Raw genomic sequence first — 18,232 nt, forward strand, 5'->3', positions numbered from 1 at the left:
ACATTCCCATCAGGAAAAACCTGCAGGTCCACTAAACATTTCAGATTGCTAAAGCTTGTGATATTATGTTGAAAACCCATGTTTTCATGTATTATATCTACTGATTCTCACTGCTGGCTGAGGAGAAGGCAAGGAGCTCTACTTACAAAACCTCCAGGCACGCCCTACAGGCACTGGCTCCAGGGCACCCAACGAAGCCAGCACCACTTGAATAGCCCGGCCAGACATCAGTGTCCAACAGCTCTATGCTAACAGCAAGGGAGATGAAATAACCTCCCGTCGTGCTTTGAGGACCGTCCGAGGGCCGTGCAGGCAGCGCTGGCCTCCGCAGGCTGCGAGTTTATTCCTTGGGAGCGTAGAGTGAAGGCGTGTGGCACCATCGGGCTACACCTGCATGCTGGTGACACGGAGGAAGCATGTTAGATGATAGGCATTGCTGGTACGGTGAGCAGCAGTGAAATGATTAACTGTCCTGGCATTTAAGTGACCATAATTAGGCTTCCCGTGAACAGCCTTTTGAGACAAAGAATAGAAATTCACACCTATCTGGGTCCTACAGTTTTTCAGCCTATTTGGGGCAGGCTGAAATTAGGTGTGTAAATCTCCTTGAGCACCTTGGGCACTCTGCAGTTGTCTTAAGGAGTCATGGCAGTCGCTGGCTTGGCCTCCCTAGTTTAGTTTTTTAACCTGCTGTTCTCAGCGCCACATCCATGAATAAAATGTCCCTGGTTTGCAAGGCATGCTTCCAGGAAAATTACTCTTCTAAGGACCCACAAATCTTACTTCCATCCAAAAACGTATGCCTCTGAGAATAACTGTGGGAAATAAGTCCAAGACTGCTGTGGCTGGTTGAAGTATGAAAGATTTTAATATCGATACACTTATTGTGACTTATCATACGTAAGAAAAACTTCTTTAATTTCCACCCTCAGTTTCTTTCAGCGATGTTGGAAGAGGTGCACGAGAGAAGCTCGGATGCCAGAGAGGTTTCTTGTGGAGTTAAGGACTTAATTTTAGAATAATTTCCAATAGGTCACCAGGAAAGATTATGGGCTGAGGGTTTTTGCAGGATGTTAAAAATTATATCACCCCTTCAAGAGCTATCAGCAAATCCTCTGCTGGTGTGATAAATCACCCCACGGCTACCAGAAGACAGGGAGCAACCAATGTCCTTGCAAACTAGAAGAGGTCTGTTTTCCAGACAGCCAGGTAGTGAGAGCTACAGTTGTTGTTCTAATGCTGTTAATGGGCGACAGTATGCTAATTAGTCAGATTAACTAAGCGGGTGAGTCATGCACTAACCCTTCTTGAAAGAAAGTGCCCATTTTGAGATGCTAAATGAGAACATAAATGCAATCAGGCATAGAATTCTCGAAAGATAAGACGAGAGCAGACCTGCTTGTTAATGGAGCCAGTGAAATTAATTCTGCTTTGGAAAGGGGTGCACTTTTTCGTATTCAGGGTTCATTTTAATGGGGAAGGGTTCAAAACCTTCAGATCTATACAGTGCATTTCACTCAGGTCTAAGTAGTTTTAATGACCTAACATAACAAATATATTTCTGATATTCTCTGCTAGGTTTGCACCTTCGGAAAGACTTTTTTTTTTTTAATTAGAGGCATTCAGGTGTTTCAAATGAAGACAAAACTATAATATTCTGAAAAAACACAAAGCCCTCTCATCTATAATTGATGGGAAAGTATTAAAAATGTTTATTGTGAATGCTCAAGCTCTTATACTGAAAAACTGCAGTCTCCCCACATTCGAGAAGTTGGCATCGATGCTCACAGGGACCACAGATGTGGTCCTGCCGCAGTGCTGGGAGTCACCGCCGAGGGTAAGGAAGGGCGGACCGGGTGCCCTTCTGTGGAGATCAGTGCTATTTTTTGGTGTGTGCGATCCCTTCCTTTCTTGGTGGCCAACCGCTACGTGCATGTTAGCCTATTTTAACCTTTTTCTCTTCATCACTCATAACACTGTGGGCATCAAGGAAAGGCAGGAGTGGTGCTAGCAGCCACCGCTCACTGTCTGTGATACTTTGGGTTCGGAGCAAAACACATCTCAGCCAGGCAGCCCCAGTCTCTGATCTGAAATCCCTGTCAGTTTTCAGAGGAGGAAGCACTGGGCTGGCTCCCTGTAGCTGTGCAACCATCACACCTGTACACAGAGTTTGCTTGTGCCAGCACCTCCACCAGTCCTTTGGGCACCGTGGGCCTTGCAGGTGCACGCCGCTGGGGATGAAAGCCACGTCTCTGTGCACATGCGAGCGTGCGGGGCAGTCAGGCACGATGGCTGGGTAGCTTCTGTGGTCATCAGGACCCCAAGAAAAAATACAGACCTTACCATGGCTCCCCTTGGGCACTGAGTTCACCATGAAAATACTCTGCCTCACACTTGTTTTTGAACATGCTCTGTCAACTCATCATTTGCCAGAACTGGTCATTTTTCTTAAAGATTTCTGACCCTTCCAGTCTGATTTCAAGGCAGCTTCTGGGCAGCAGGACTGCTAGAAATGCCAGCTCCATTAGTCTGCCTTCTTTTCTAACCTGAAGAGTTTCCAGTGTGTCCTGGTTTCACTGGGATTTTGTTTCAGTTTGTGACCACCATGGTGATCAAGGCCATTAGCAGTTAAATCCAGGGCAGCTGACCCAGGCTGGCCCACAGGTGTATTCTATATCATTAACATCACGTTCACTATAAAAGGGAGGGCTTGCTGGAGAGAAGTAGGGCTCTTTTTGCTCTCCTCTTTTCTAGCCTCCATTTTTCTTATTGCTGGGTGTTCCTGGAGCCCACTGCAACTCTGTAGCTAAGTATACTTTTGTGTGTTTTGTGTTATTGTTGATACTGATTTCTTTATTTTATTAAATCTGTTCAATTTTAACCTATGAGTCTCCCTCTTTTTCCCAATTTCCTTCCTGAGTTGGGGAAGTGACATTGGGTGAGAGAAAAACTGTTATTGTTTAGCCCTGGGTGTGGGCTAAATGAAGATACAGTGCCACTGCCACGGCCACTGCTTTCCACCCCAAAGGTGGCTGCACCTAGATGATTGGTGAAGTGATCCCTACATATATTTGCAATTCTCTGAAGTGCCTTGAGGCTTGCAAAAGGCACTATATAAATCAATTAATAACAATATCAGAGGTCAGTCAGCCAATAAGAATACAATTTAGTTTAATGAGAGATAAATAAGACGGACAGAGTGAGAGGGGAAGGGAGCTACGAGGCTCCCTACTCTGTGCCAAGCTCTAAATATGCCAGTGCCTCACTGTATCGCAGTGATCATCAGAAACATGGGAAATAATTGTGTCATTGCCATTTCTTAGTCCAGTGTAATATCTGTTACTGGTTTTGATGTCTTACTTAGCTCTGTACCAGTATGATTTTAGGAAGAGTGTACATTATTTTCATGAAAACAAATATGAGCATGAGGAAGCATTTTTCCCTTGCGTGCAATTCCTACTAAAGAATTTACATTCTTCTAATTTACTGGTTTACTGCACCACTTAGTGCACTCCTGAGATGTGCAGAATGTCCTCGCAGTTAAGAATGTGCAGATGAAATTTACCCTTTTTGCACTGAATCACTTTTCCCTTGGAAGTCACCATGCTCTTTCCTCCCTCTAAATCTCCTTTAACCGCTCTAATAAAATAATAGATTATTCTGCATAGTTACAAAATGGATGCAAAATGGATGGCTGGAGGTTTATTTGGAATTTAGGGTAGTTATATATTTTTGTGACCACTCTGGTACTAAACAGGTGAATCGGAGGACGTTGTTTTACATTTGATTCTCCCTATTACATGGGACTGTGGATGTAGGAATGAAAATTCTGCATTGTAGCACCAGACAAAAAGCTGGGCTACATCACCCTCATCAAAGCAGTATTTGATAAGTTGTCAGAAGATGCAGAGGATGTGAGGAGATAACCCCTAGTGGGGTAGGGGAAGGGATGGGGGAGGCCTGCCTGACAAAATGAGGAGGTAGTTGGTGTTTGTGCCACACCAGTGCACAAGCTGCAAAGCCTCTTGCTGTGTCCATGTCCACATGAACCTGTTGGGATGTGCTAGGTGATGCCTTGGGTCCCACTGCCCTGGTCATGCAGCCTGAATTGCTGTTTGGGAGGGCGTCAGCTCCTGTCCAGCCCCTGCATGTACATGGATATGGGTGCTGAGAAGTGTTCCAAGGCTCAATATTACAGAAACAGCCATTAGCAGCAGAGCATGAAACGTGTATCTAAAGCAGAATAAAGCAGTATGAAGCACTCTCGGTGAGCAAGCCTGTAGCTGTAGGGCAAGGCTGACTTGGGCTAAAATTTGACACAGTTTAGTGTAGCATCGTTACATGCAGAATCTGCTCACCCAGTTATTCCTAGAAACCTCTGTCTTTAGCTGCGTCTGCATGCACTGCATGTCTCCTTGCCTGGCACTTGCCTACAACCTGCTTTAACAGGATGCTTGTCCAGACCTCAAGCCTTGGCCATGGTGAAAGGAGGCAAAGGAGGCAGAAGAGACCTTCCTAAAGTTCTTTGGCAAAAGCCAAAGCCCAGTGGAGCTGACTTCATGCAGAGCAGCACTTCCAAGTTTGCATCCCCCAAAAATTCCACTTACATTTTTGGGTCCTTTCGTGTGCCTCAGAACAGCAGCCTGTGCAAATCTGGGGCTTCACGCTTAGGTAATCCACTTGTAGCAGCTCAGATCTGGACATGAAAACATTGCTTCTGCAAGGGGGGCTGCTCTTTGTTCTCTCTCCCCAGTGCTAAAAAAAGCCGGCCCTGAACACCGTGACAAAGGATTAGCTAGAGCTGAGGCCAGGCTGCAATGTAAATAGCCAGGCAGAGAACAGAATGGCTTCTTTTATCAAACTTAACATCCCAAAGCTCTACTGATTTCATTGTCATTATGGTGGTGATTAATTTGACCCGGAGTACTGCCACCCACTGTTAAAGCCTTCACTGCATCCCTGTTGATAGCTCTCATGACAGAGATTACAGTCTGCCACTGCGTTGTCCATAATTAGTACTTGTCAAACTGAGATTTGCCTATGGTAGCCCACTATCCATGAGAAATCCGTTCAAAATTAAACACGCTTTGGAAAATAGAGGAGAGTTCATCCTCTAATTGGAACCAATGAGTATTGAATGAAGACTCTTTTTCTCATCCATTAAGTGTTGTTCTAGGTCTAAAAAATGATTTTGTGACTCCTCTTTGTAGCTGTCAATAAGTGTCCTCTGGTGAAGTATGAAGGTGTCGATTCTGTTCTGCAGCTGGGTCCTAAAATGTTTGCACAGTTAATTCCCTAAAACAGCATGGTTTCATCACTTCATCTGAAACAGGGACAGGGCACAGTGACAGTCCCTGACGCATGGCCGATGCCAGCGCCGCTGCCCGGCCTCAAGCGATGGGCCCTTGGCAAGGCAAGGGCTGGGCACAGCCCGGGGAATACCTTGTGCCGGGGAGGGAGGGTTGCACCCGGGGGGGCATTTGGATGAGTCGTCGCATTTCCAGGGAATGGAGGAGAGAAGAGAGTGAAGCCCTACAGCCCATGGCCTGCCCAATGGGCAGTTTTCTGATTAAACTCTGAACTACAGGGCCAGTGCACAGCATTTGCCAACATGAGACGTGCACTTAGCCAGAGGTACCTGGTCTTGCTAACTCAAGGTCTAGAAGTTCCCTCAGATTAAAAAAAGGAGGAATGGAGAAGAAGAAGTGGCAAAAAAACCTCAGTCAGAATGAGATACAATTAAGAGTAAAACGTGATTCAGCATTTTGGTTTGACACAACTATTTTTCTCTAGTACAGTGACTTAGCAACTATAAGTGGGTCAGACTCAGCTCGTATTGAAGCCGATAGCTGACTGCAAGAAGGCAGGGCAGAGCTGGACTTGGTTTGATCTGAAGCAGGTCCAGCCCACCCCACAGAGCTCAGCTGCATGTCCCTCTGGAGAAGGCAGGCTGAAGGCAGGGGCAGGCTGCCTTTCCATGCCAGACCTTGGGAAGGGAAGGGAGAGCAACGCCGGTTTTGTCAGGGACTGTGCTGGAGGCTCTGCTTACACCAGGCACTGTTCCTTCAAACGGTAATATCTTACATTTCATGAGATGAATCAGGGGTGGACACAAAGATGGTAAATGCTCTCAGAATAAGTAACCAGCTTGGGATCAACTGAAGTTGATATCCAATGACATTTTTCACAGAACAAACAGGAGAGCTGGTGTTTTTGTGATTGGAAGAATGAATCTGTACAGCTAAGAAAATTGTTCTCACTCGAGTCACCTTCTGCAAACAAGAGAAGGGAATCCCGAGAATGACACCCTTGTGCTAGTCAAAATAGACCACTGTTGGAGAAATGTCGTATCTCTTCACTTCAGGTATTGACAGTGCTCAGTAGCTCTTGAAACTGGTGGAATACATAATATATCATGGCAAAAGTGAATGCTTGGAGAATACTTCACAAGAGGTGGTGGTGTGCCAGACATAATTCTTCACAAATGTCTTTCATTTTATTCCACTAAAAGAAGCAAAAGAACTTAAAAGGCAACAGTATTTTTCTTCTAAGTGCCCAGCCACTGATAAAAGTGTCACACCTTCCTACAGCAGGTTAATTAATCTTATGTGGTCCTGTATGTAAACACGATACAATAAAGCTTATCAGATTGGCCTCTGTACCCAAATCCTGCACAGCCAGATCATGGCTTTCATCCTCATCGTCAGTGGAAGTGCTGTTAAGAAGAGGATGTTTTGTCTTGAATAGTGCCAACATATCAGTCTGATCAGCTCTGACCTGGGCAAGTTACAGAGAGGCTTACTAATGAAGGAAAGACCTCATTGCAAAGCTTCAATCCATTGCAACCCTGGACTGCATTACCGCATGTTTGACAGAAATCTTCTGGTCTTCTCTGCACTGGTCAAAGCACAGCTGAAGATGTGGGCCAGCTCATGGTCATCCAAAAAGGGAAAAATCAGACTGCTGGTAGATGTAAAATTCATACTCAGGGAGGAGAGACTGAATCACAGGGCTAGAGAAAAGTGAAGACTGCTAGTCTTTGGGTTTGCAAAAAAAAAGCTGCTGCAAAAAGAGTGGGAATAAACAGTTCTCTCCATCCACTGAGAGCAGAAGAAGGAAAAACTGTATCATTTGTGCAAGTTTTAGATGATTTAATTGTGGACTTAAATTTTTGGAAAATATTTGTTTTCTCTTTTAGGTTCTTCCTGGAATCACGTCTTCAATTTAATGAGACATTTAAGCTAGACATTAGGAAGCATTTTCTAATGATGACGATGACTACATCCCATCACATATCGCTACAAAGGTTGAGCGAGTCAGCTAATGTCTGCTGGGAGCGCGCTGGGCATCGACGACCGCACCGTGGCATGGGGGAGGCCGGGGATGACCTCGGCAAGCCCCAGTCAGTCGTGTTTCCTATCACTCCAGCAAGTCTGAAGATTTACTTTCACCCTGAAGGTAATCAGTCAGTCGTGATTTTGACCTCCAGTTTAATGTGCTCTCTTGCTATAGTTACAGACATCCTCCTTCTGGTTATGCTCCCTGCTGTGACTAATGGGATCTTTGCAGTTAAAGAGGTGGGTTTTAAAGAAAAAGCTCCAAGATTCACTGCTGTTACCAAGTTCACAGATTTAGCAAAAACAACAACACAGCAGTCGTTACTATGGCCTCTGAACTTGACATTTTTTGGGTGCAGACGTGTATGTGTATATTTGTACACCTTTCTCAAAACCCCTAAATACATAGGAAGTAACAAATTTTTTGTTACTGTTTATGCAATGGATCATCAGTTTGGGTATTTATTATTCACAGTGAAGTATGTTTAAAGTTTACTTCATTCATAAAATATTCTTAATCGGCCAAAGTTTTTTTGAAAACTGAATTGTTTTGCACAAATGCAAATATGGAAATGAGTTTGCAAAGAATCAGGAACTGAATATCACATAAGATACCGAGCTACAAAGCAAGATTTACAAATACAATTATTCCAGTCTGTTTTTCTGGAAGATGTTTAAGGGTGATATGAGGAACCATTTGTTAAAAGAGAAAACCATAAGGATTTTAAAGGTATTTTGCAAAATACCTCAACCATTAATATTCCTTTTGAAAACACTGCAGTGATTGAAGGTAGTTCTCCAAACTGAAGATCAGGTTTTTAGATGAAGTGATGAGACCACTTTAAAGAAATTCAACTAATTTTTTTTGCGTATGTGTGCAGATGCTGAAGGAAAAGAAAAATTTGGGAAAATGCTGCATTTGTTTAAATCTCCTTCCCCTGTTTGCACTTTCTGAATAGGTTCCCTGTATCTGTTCACCTCTAAGGCCAATTAAATTCAAGGGCAGCAGATCACAAAAGCTAGTGCTACTTGACCAAAATTTCTGCTCTGGGTGGCAAGAAAACCAGCAGAAAGTAGCTCAAGTTTTGCTTTTCTTTGCTAGATAAGACTGCAGATGTCATCTGGAGGCTAATTGGAGTCATTGTACAACCTTGTTAGATGCCCTGTTCTCATTCAATATTGTGGCGGGTAACATGCACCTGTTTTCTTCAAGAAAGGATCAATGACACAAAGGTAGTTTTCTGCTGCAGGGAGAAAACAGACAATTAGAAAATCACTATTTGTATTCAATCTCTGTTTACACTGGTTGACCACATCTCTTGCAAGCGCACATTTCTCTCTAGCTTCAGAAATACACAGAGGTATCAGCACCAGAAGTCTCCTCTCGTTTTACTTTGCAATTCAGGAATGCTTTATTAATCAACGCAAGATGCATTCATTGAACTGGATTAATCCTGCATAAGTAATTTTGAAATTTCCTGCTGAAGTTATTTTTCATTTCTGGGAACAAATCATTTATTTGGATTTTCATATATCAGGATCACAGAGATTTGCCACAGTCAGATTTTCATTTTAGTTACATCTGAGCTGGCTTATATATTAGGGCACATAGTTTTGCATGAGAGCGTCTTCTAAAATCTGTAATTGGTGTGGAACACTGACATGCACAGAATACATCTGACAAGGTCCAGAGAGTTATGTTCAGTTTCTCTGATCAACATCTATGCTGCAGATTAACTGAATCTTTTATGGCATTACAAGCCCTCCAGAATTCATTAGTGTACTTTCCCTTCCCGCTAACCACTCTGACCTCCAGCACTGCTGTTGCTGCTTCCTTGGTCTGGACCTGAGAGGCTGAAACACTGACTCTTTTCCGCTGCCACGCTAACAACAGAAATGAGAACATGTATCTGAAAACTGCTCAGGAGTGTGTACGTTGGCAATTACTGTCTTACCCTCTTTAGCACTGTTTGGGATTCCTGTCTCCTTTGTACTGGAAAGCTCCGTTTAAATTGCAAGCTGAAATATGGTCTGTCCCTTAAAAGCAAGAGAACTAGAGTACTATGCTGGTGAGTGATTGTTATACAACACAAACCAGTATATGTAATGAGGTTTGGCATGGATTTTTCTCAGAAGTTGGCTCACAGATGCAGCTAACACAGTAAATCATTGTATTAAAAATGGCAAGGGGGACAAACATGTGAAGGAAAGCAATGCTGACTTTTGGGAGGTGGGTGCACAGTGCCTTGAATACAATGCTATAATCGATGAAAAGCACGTTTCTGAAACGCCACCTTTGCCCTCCTTAAGGGCACACGTATGGATTGCAAGTCAGCAGCAACCCAGCCTTCTCATGCTTCTTGGGCAGTGGATAGGACCACAGCTCAGGGCCAGGGAAATAGCTCCATTCACTGGTCTGTTGTTTTCCAGGCCCAGCTCCACTAAAGTACTTAGGCAAATTTGTCACACTGAGGAGAAGAAGAGAAATGTTTATCAGGAGGGACAGCAGGGAAGAACAGAGGAACACTCCAGGTATCCAATTCCCTAAGACGACTCACATCTGAGAGTCAGAAATGGAAAGGATGCTTCCCTCCAGCCCAGCGGGGAACGAGGCTTGTGACACATCTGCTCTTCTTGTGCTTCTCACCACCAGCAGCAGCTCACCTCCCTTGCCACAGGTACTGGCTGTAGTTGGGTGCTTGCCGCAGCCCAGGCACTACAGAAAGGTGCCGCTCATGATTTCTCATGATCTCTGTTGCGCTGAAGTCCGTGCATTGAAAACCTGAACACTGCAACACCTAAGTACTCTGCTGATTTGATCCTTCTGCTTGACAGCTAGACCACTGTAAATGAATAGCTGAAGAAAATAGGAGCAGTACCATCACCAAGTGCTTATTTAGTTTCATGTTTATTTCGTGTCCTCTTTTATTGCATTTTGTGTTTCTCTTCTGCTCTTTGTATCGCCTCTCCTATCATTTCTTTCCAGGCTTGCTCTGATGTGTGCTTCTCAGAAACTGTCTTTGCCTTCCTCATTACTCTAGCCCTTACTTTCTCTGTGCTCTTGAGCTACAAGAACCTCCCACTTTCTCCTCTCGCAGGCTCTTGTTTTCTATTTTTCCTTTCATTCTTACCTCTTCTTTCTCACTTCATTCCCTTCCTTTCTATATAATCTCTGCCTACTGCTTCCAGCTTCTCCTCTTCCTTCTTCTCCTGCACTACTTAAAAAAAAAAAAAGCATAAGCCTCTCTTCCTTCCGTTCTCTTCTGAAATAAACTCGTTAATGAAACAGTCCTATTCATTATGCTATCTTACCATAGTTGCTGCTGGCCCATCTTTCCCTTCCTCACAAAATATTTGAACAGGACTGATCCCCTCTTGTTAGGCCAGGCTGTTTCATTGCGCCCTCAGCCACCCCCAGGCACAGGTCACACTTGCTATAAGCCTGGGGGTCAGGGACTGCCTTTTTGTTCGCTCAGTGCACCCACCTGGTTTGCACAGGAAGGTTCTGTTCCATGACAAAGGTTGGTAGGCACGAATAAATAATATATGTAGTATATACTAACTGGTATTGATAAAGATTCTGCTTCCTGGTAAAACCTCTGCCTTTACCTTGTCTTCTCAGCCTGGCAATACCTCTTGTCCCAACTCCTCTACTGCTCACCTGTGCCAGCACTTCCCCTCCAAGAATGGAAATACCCATAGTTAGAAGGGTCAGTCACCATAGGAGGGACATTTTGAAGAGGGAAGAAATTGCCACAACTAGCATGAAATTCCCCAAAGCAAGACTGCATTTAGCGGAGCCATGTCCTTTTCACTTACCTTACCATGGGATGGAGGAACGGCCCGAGCAGTGCAAGGCAGAGGCATTTCACAGGCGTAGGATCACATCTGTAGGCTTCTGAGGTCTGACCCTGCCTGCGGGCACGCAGGTGGGGCTTTCCCTGCTGGCAGCACAGGCCAGGCACATGGGCTCAGGGGAGGACTCTGACTCACCACGTTTTACTGTGTTGCTGCATTTACAAGCACTGTGTAATGACACTTGGAGAACAATGAGACTGTTCTGTATGGCCACAAAATGAAATAAGTTTACGCATCTACATGATAAAAAAGTTCCAAAGAATTTAATGTAGTTATTATTTATACATACACTTTATAAGTAGGAATATGGCAGACAGTTGAATTAGTACATAAAGTTTTATTTAAAGTTTCCCCCCTACAAGCAAGCTTCATTTACACAGTCTAGTACTGTACAAAATTTACATTCTTTGTGTGACTTACTCAGTTAGCACTTTCCTTGGTCATGCCTTCCCGAAAGATAGAAAGATTTACATACAGTCCTCAGAAATCTTTAAATTACCTTGGTAAAAAAAAGAACCACTTAAAAGGACAACAAATATCCCTTAAAAATGGTACGTTTTAGTAGAGACAGGTGACAGTCAGTGTTTAATGGCAGACCTTATCCTGATCTTAAATGTCATTCAAGGTTTCCTCATTTAGTATCTTAACAGTTTCCTTTTTATATATATTTATATTTATATACTTTCAACAGGAAAGGAAAGAAGAAGTCATGATTGCACCAAATGTATTTTACAAGGGATCCCTTGGATCTGAACAATATAAATAAATACAAAACCAACTAAGATTGCACTATATAGTAGAAATGGATTGAGATTTCAGGATATACACTCTGCCTTTATGAGTTCCTTAGTGATGCTCACCGGAAAACTCCCCAACAGCACATTCAAATATTAGTATCTTCAGATAATTATTTTGTTTAAACAATTTTTTCCAGGCGTGCAGCTACCTCATCAGTTGAGTTATTGCATTTGTATGGTATCAGTCTTTACTGCATTACTCCAATTTTACAACTGTGTAATTCTGCTGCAAGCAAGGGAGTTGCACTGCAATAAAACTGGACGGATGCCAGAGAGAAACGGTCCCATGGTATTTGCTCTCCATTATTTATATTGCTCTCAAGCTTCAATATATAGTGTAATTTCTGTGTACATTTGCCCTCTTTCTATTTTGCAAAGCAAATAATGAATTTGTCCTCCCATCTATTGCCTCTGCATCAGAAACCAACCTCCAGTAGTTGCCTGCTCCTTGCTTAATGCACTAGCATTAAGTTCTATCGTGAAAGATATGTGCAGGCTCGAAAATGCAGGGTCTGAGTCTCCTTTGCCTTTTATCTGGTGCAGCCAGTTACAACTAGGCAAATTAAAGGCCAGATTCTTAGCTGACATAAACTAAAGTACATCCATTGGCTTCAATGGAGCAATGTCAGTTTATACCAGTGAAGAGGATGGTCCTGAGGGTAATGGATGCAGCACCGGTAAACCACAATGGAAAAATTATGCATATACTTTGCTGAGGTGTAGATGATTATGTTAACTGCAAGGTGGTGAAGAATCAGGCTCAGATTTTGTCACTGCTTTTGCAAAGCTAGGACAGAAAGACAAAAGCTTAAAACATAGCCTGATTTGTGCAAGCAACTACGGGTTCATGAAGCGAGTCCTAAATGCTGCTGGTCCCATGTGGTAGCATTCTGAACTCGCTTTGCAATGTGTAAATAATTACACAGGCTATAAGGCAGTGGAAAGTCTAGCCTCATATTACTTTGGATCAATAGTAAAAATCTTTCAGAGTACATTTTAAGATCAACCACACAGGAGTATTTTAACTACTTACCAGTGTCTCTCCAAAATTGTGCATAATCATTTAAGAGTCCAAAGTAATACATTTACAGTTAAATGCAGTCATCTTGTCTTTGGAAGTGATTAGCATGGATGCTCCTATCTAACAGGTTAGTGAAAAGTAAGTAAAGAGTTTGGTGCTTCGTTAAGTGGTCATAGAAATAATTTACGAACCCAGAATTTAAGGTGTAGGACCAAATTTCTGTTATAGTAATTTAAAAACAGTCATTCCGTGTGATTTCAGTGAAATGACTCTGACTTTACACAAGTGTGATTAGAAGAATTTGATCCTAATCCCTAAGCTGCTATTGCAAGAAGTGCTCTGTAAAGCATGGCTTTCATTGTAGTCTGCTTTCTGCAGCACTTACACATGGGGACTGGGAAGGCAGAGCGTATTAGATGCCAAGCTGTGCAAAAACTGAATGATGCTTCTTTACCTTTTATAATCTTCTGGTGCTGTGTTGCTTGCAGAGCATGTGAAGTAGCTGTAGGTTAGGATTACAGAGGAGGAGACAATTCTGCAATGCAGTGTGAGCTTTTCACTATCTGAATTCTGAAGCATTCATGAAAACAACATCCTCATGACTTCAACACAGATCACATGCAGGTAGATACAATGCACAATACTGATCCTGTCTCTTCAGTCTGTATTTGAACACTTAGCCTTCATTTTTTTTAAAGTTAAATTTGATGTGAGGAATATCTCTGCAGCAGGAAAAAGTTAAAATCAGTCTGAAATGGCAGTCTGTCAGCATGTAATGTTCGGTGTATTTTAGCTACTTGCTTCATAAGACACCGGCATCTATCTGAGCTGGGACAACAGCTGTTTTTTGTTTTCTTTTTGTTTGCTCCTAAAGCATAAATATGGAATAAGGGGTCAATTATGGTACCTTCGTTTTAACAGGAATCCTGTTCTAATAAAATATTTACGTCACCCGTCATCATTTTCCCAAATGCAATCAGTGTTCGTGTCAGTGCCCCTTGATTATCATTTGTTGTATGGTACACAGGCTGGCAATATGACAGTTGAACAAGCGGGTCCTGCAAGTGGCTCAGCAACATCTCCTTCTAGTTCTGTCCAAGTCCCTTTCTCAGGACTATAGCAAATAGTAGAAGATTTGTAGGCTCCCTGTAATTGAAAAAAAAGTCGTATTAAATGTGGCTTTGGTGAAATCCAAGTCACACATCAGCTTTAAAGATGTTCCAAAGTGACTCATGGATTTGAGCTCTACTTTAGGAGTCCTTCAAGAGGTTTGGTTTTCATATGGGCTGAGCACCCAGCCTCTGCAAAACAGGGTCCTTTACAAGCACCTTATAAGCTGAGCTATAAGGATACAGTCCCATCAATCACTTTTGCCAAATTTCATCTGATTTTTATATTACTCCATATCAGTGAATACAAACTGATAATAACTCATCTAAATAGAAAAGCACAAAGGTGAAAAGATACTCCATGCTCTCCGCAAGTTGAAAACCAAACTAAAACCTGCCCCTGAAGCTACTTCATCTCTCGTCTCCTCTCCATCCCGTCTGAGTAATACACGCACTGGCCGCAAGAGCTCAGAAGGAATGGAAGGGTCATTGCAGAAAGCAGGTACACACCATACTCCAGCTGTAGCCTCCTACAAGGTAAATACTGTCGTCAAGGACTGCACAGCCAGGGCCACTGCGACCCTCCAGAATAGGAGTCTGGAGGATATTCCACTGGTCGCCTTTTGGATCGTAGCATTCCACAAGCATTACGTCGAGATGGGAGAAACCTGGATGAGGACATTGAGAAAAGAGAACGTGCATTATGACATACTGTTTTATTATTTGTTTTACTGTTAAATTTATTAAATTACAGTTACAATTATATTATTACAATTATAACATCATTGTTAAACTTACTTCTAGAAAATACTGCCATATACATTTAAGCCATCTTCTGTAACGTTAAAGTCTCATTATTTTGGTTCAAATACATCTGTTGAAAGCTTTTACCATTAGTTCTACAGTCTTCTACAAATCATAAGTACATATAAAACCAAAACAGATCAGAAAGTAACACTCGGTAATAAGCTATCAATGATGAAAGCAGATTCAAGCAATATTTCTCCTCATGTATCAGTGCTAACGCAAGATTGAACATGTAGGAAAAGACTGTCCTGGCAGTCTTTTACAAAGGTCAGCGGATCTAATCTATTCAAAAGTCAACAGATTAAATCTCGCTCAGAAATCAACGTCTAACGAGTCAAGGTAGAACTTAGACAACAGATGCCACTTTGTTCCAGAGGGGCAAGGTGCTTAGCATGACGGACACGATGTTCAGGACCAGTTTCAATTTTCAAGCTGATTTAAGGTGTACCCTAAGCACGCAGCTATGATGTGATGAAGTCTTTCAGGTGACAGAAAATGTAACCAAAAAAATCCGGTGGCCCCATCCTTCCCTAACAGACCGAAAAAGGCTCCATGCGACTGCTGCTTTGTCATTACCAAAGGGCAGATGGGTCTCTGCTCAAGACTCTCAAGCTGTATCAATCAGTATCAATTAAGTGAGCTGAACATGGACATAGAACCCAGGAGTCTTGGTTCCTGCTCCAATATTTAGACATTTCCCTATCTCAAACTACCTTCTTTACCAGAGCACCACAGTAAAATTATGGCTTTCTTAATATGCTCGGATGCTTTACTTGACCCTACTGTCTTCTCCATCAAGGCATGATAGAAAAGAGATTTTCTGGAAAAGGGCATTTGGTGATATTGGTACTTCACAATGATACTGCTTGTACAAGTATTCTTTATGTCAGGAATATATAGCCGTGATGAAATAATTTGTTGCTGTAAAGTTTTCAAGGGGCCACAGGAAGGCCACCGCTGCATGGCCAGAATCTGTCAAAAGCTCCGTAATAAACCGCGGTACGCACATGACTAGCTGTGATGCGGTAAATGCACTGCTGACACTAGCATACAGATCCAGCTTCACAAAGGAGGGCTTTGCCATGGAGCCCTGCTACTCCCCCCCACGGAGAACTTGTAGCATTTCATCCGCACTTCAGTCCTCTCCCTCCTCCCTTTCCTTGAAGCTCCTCCTTTTGTTTCACTGTACAGAATAAACCAGTTTTCCAAAAAGCCCTTCTACCAGCCAGCCGGCAGCTTTCCAGAAGCCTAGAGTTTAAATACCTCTCACAACAGTGACCCATTCATACATAACAAAGGCACCTAGGGCAACAGTTGTAGAGGCAAAAATGCAATGTTTACTAGAAGTTCCTTCTTCCCCAGAGGATGGTAGGTAAAACTGGGTGAAAAAAAGGAGAAGGCAGGATGGAAGCAATTCAAGCCTATGCAAACCAAAGCATGTGCTTTAGCTATAGGAGGGGTGCGACATGTTGACTTCTACTTTAGTAGGAGAAAAAGACAACACTGTGCAGCTCTGCAACCTCTACAAAATTTGCAGGTGCAGGTGTGCAGCCAGCTTTTACTCTCTTCCTCCTGTACAGTCCATTCCAGGGACACCCATCACATCTTGGGGTGGGGAGTGGAGGCGCAGCAGCCCTACACCTGGCTGCAGGGGCTTATGCACCAGTACTGTTTACCAGGGAAAATTTACATCTGAGACTTTGTCCCCTACATGCTCCACAGTCACTCAGATCTTCAAAAGCAGCCCGTGGCTTCAGAGTCACACGGGGACTTGGGTGCCGGAGTCATACAGGTACATGGCCTGGTGTTACTGGCAGTTAACATCAGTTTTTCTTTTGCATTACAATTTTCTCTGTTGTTGTTGTGAGGCCTTTTTTTTTTTTTTTTAAGCAAGAAAGGAGAAAGAAGAAAAAATGTGAATATAAACTGTCAAATATTGTCACGAGACAAAGGAGCAGGAGCTGTGCTTTTTGTCTAAGTGGCTGGATTATGCAGAATCTCTTTAGCAGTAATAGCAACGGCATGTAGGTATTAAGACAAAAATACCAGATGCCTAAGCAGTAGTTATTTTAATATGAGACCTTTCAAAAGATGAAAACAAGAGACCTCTAAAAAGAATTATAATTAACAAGCTACATTTAATACTAAAAAGGGATCTAAAGAGCCTAGTCCTAATATTTAATGGCTGGAGATTTTTTTTTCTCTTCATTAAATCAGGAGCTTGTTTTTGTGTATTGCTCTGAATAAAGCTCTCTAACTGCACATTTTGGAAAATGATTTACAGAGGAAAATATCGCTGGTACTTTCGGGTCAAAGAATAATCTGTTTGTTTCATTGAATTCTTGGTAATGACAAATTGTCCATGCCTTTGAGTAATGGAAGCTCCCATTTTTATTATCTAAAGCATTCATTACTCATATATTTAATGTACTGTTATAATTTTAAAATAATTTGCATTAAATGTTTTTAAAATTGCTGGCTCAAGTGTCCTGTTAAATTGTGTTGCCTGGTTTTTAATGTATTTAACAATGACTGTCTAACAAAAATATTCTTTATCAGGAGACAGAGGACACTGGAATGCTTTTTCACTAGTAAAAATGTGACCTTTCAAATGGTTTCCTCCAATTGCATACAGTCGATCATTCATTACAGCCAAAGTGTGGATTGCTCGCTTTGTGTTCATGTCCTGTTTTCGGGCCCAGACGTCCATCACAGGGTCATAGCAGTACAGCCAGGGGACATATTCTCCATTGTGAACACCTCCTGCAAAGTAAATATATCTCTGTTAATTAATGTAAATATAGACATTGCGCTGCAGCAGGAATTTAGCTCTACGGTTTTGGGTTCTGGGGTTTTTGTTGTTGTTTTGGGGTTTTTTTTGCTATATAGCAGGAATTATAAAAGACACTGGCCTGAAATATATATCTTGCCATTGTGAACAGCTCCTGCATGGGCTGCCAAAGGTTGTGGTAACGAAGACACATAACGCCACTCGTTTGTCTCCAGATTGTAGCACTCCACGCTGGACAAGTAGCCAGTTTCATTTCTTCCACCGATTACGTACAAGTTCTTGTCAAGGCGACAGGCGTAGAAACTGGCTCTCCTGGAGGACAGGGCAGAACAAAACAAAACAAGCCAACAACAAACCAATTAGCCACGTCAACCACATTTTTTGCCTCTCCAGCTGATTCCCCAAACTAAGATAGCTGCTCCTTCAAATGCTACTTCAGAGCTCAAGTGTCCAGGAGCTTCACATGCTTACAGCTATCCTAGAGACTGTGGCTGCTTTACTAATCAAATACA

The 18,232-nt window shown here is 42.6% G+C and overlaps 1 protein-coding gene across 1 annotated transcript in view; it reads right to left on the reverse strand.

The window, feature by feature from the left end:
- Nucleotides 1–14,018: 14,018 nt before the first annotated feature.
- The window catches only part of KLHL14 (kelch like family member 14), a 58,854-nt gene continuing 54,640 nt past the window's right edge, over nucleotides 14,019–18,232 (reverse strand). Inside the window, exons 5-8 of the mRNA XM_068397028.1 lie at nucleotides 17,842–18,032; nucleotides 17,534–17,692; nucleotides 14,633–14,790; nucleotides 14,019–14,159 (exon numbers count right to left, since the gene is read on the reverse strand). Coding sequence (XP_068253129.1) covers nucleotides 14,019–14,159; nucleotides 14,633–14,790; nucleotides 17,534–17,692; nucleotides 17,842–18,032 — 649 coding nt within the window. The remainder of the gene's footprint in view (nucleotides 14,160–14,632; nucleotides 14,791–17,533; nucleotides 17,693–17,841; nucleotides 18,033–18,232) is intronic.

Source organism: Nyctibius grandis, chromosome 3 (genome assembly GCF_013368605.1).
Source record: "Nyctibius grandis isolate bNycGra1 chromosome 3, bNycGra1.pri, whole genome shotgun sequence".
NCBI classification, from domain to species: Eukaryota; Metazoa; Chordata; class Aves; order Nyctibiiformes; family Nyctibiidae; genus Nyctibius; species Nyctibius grandis.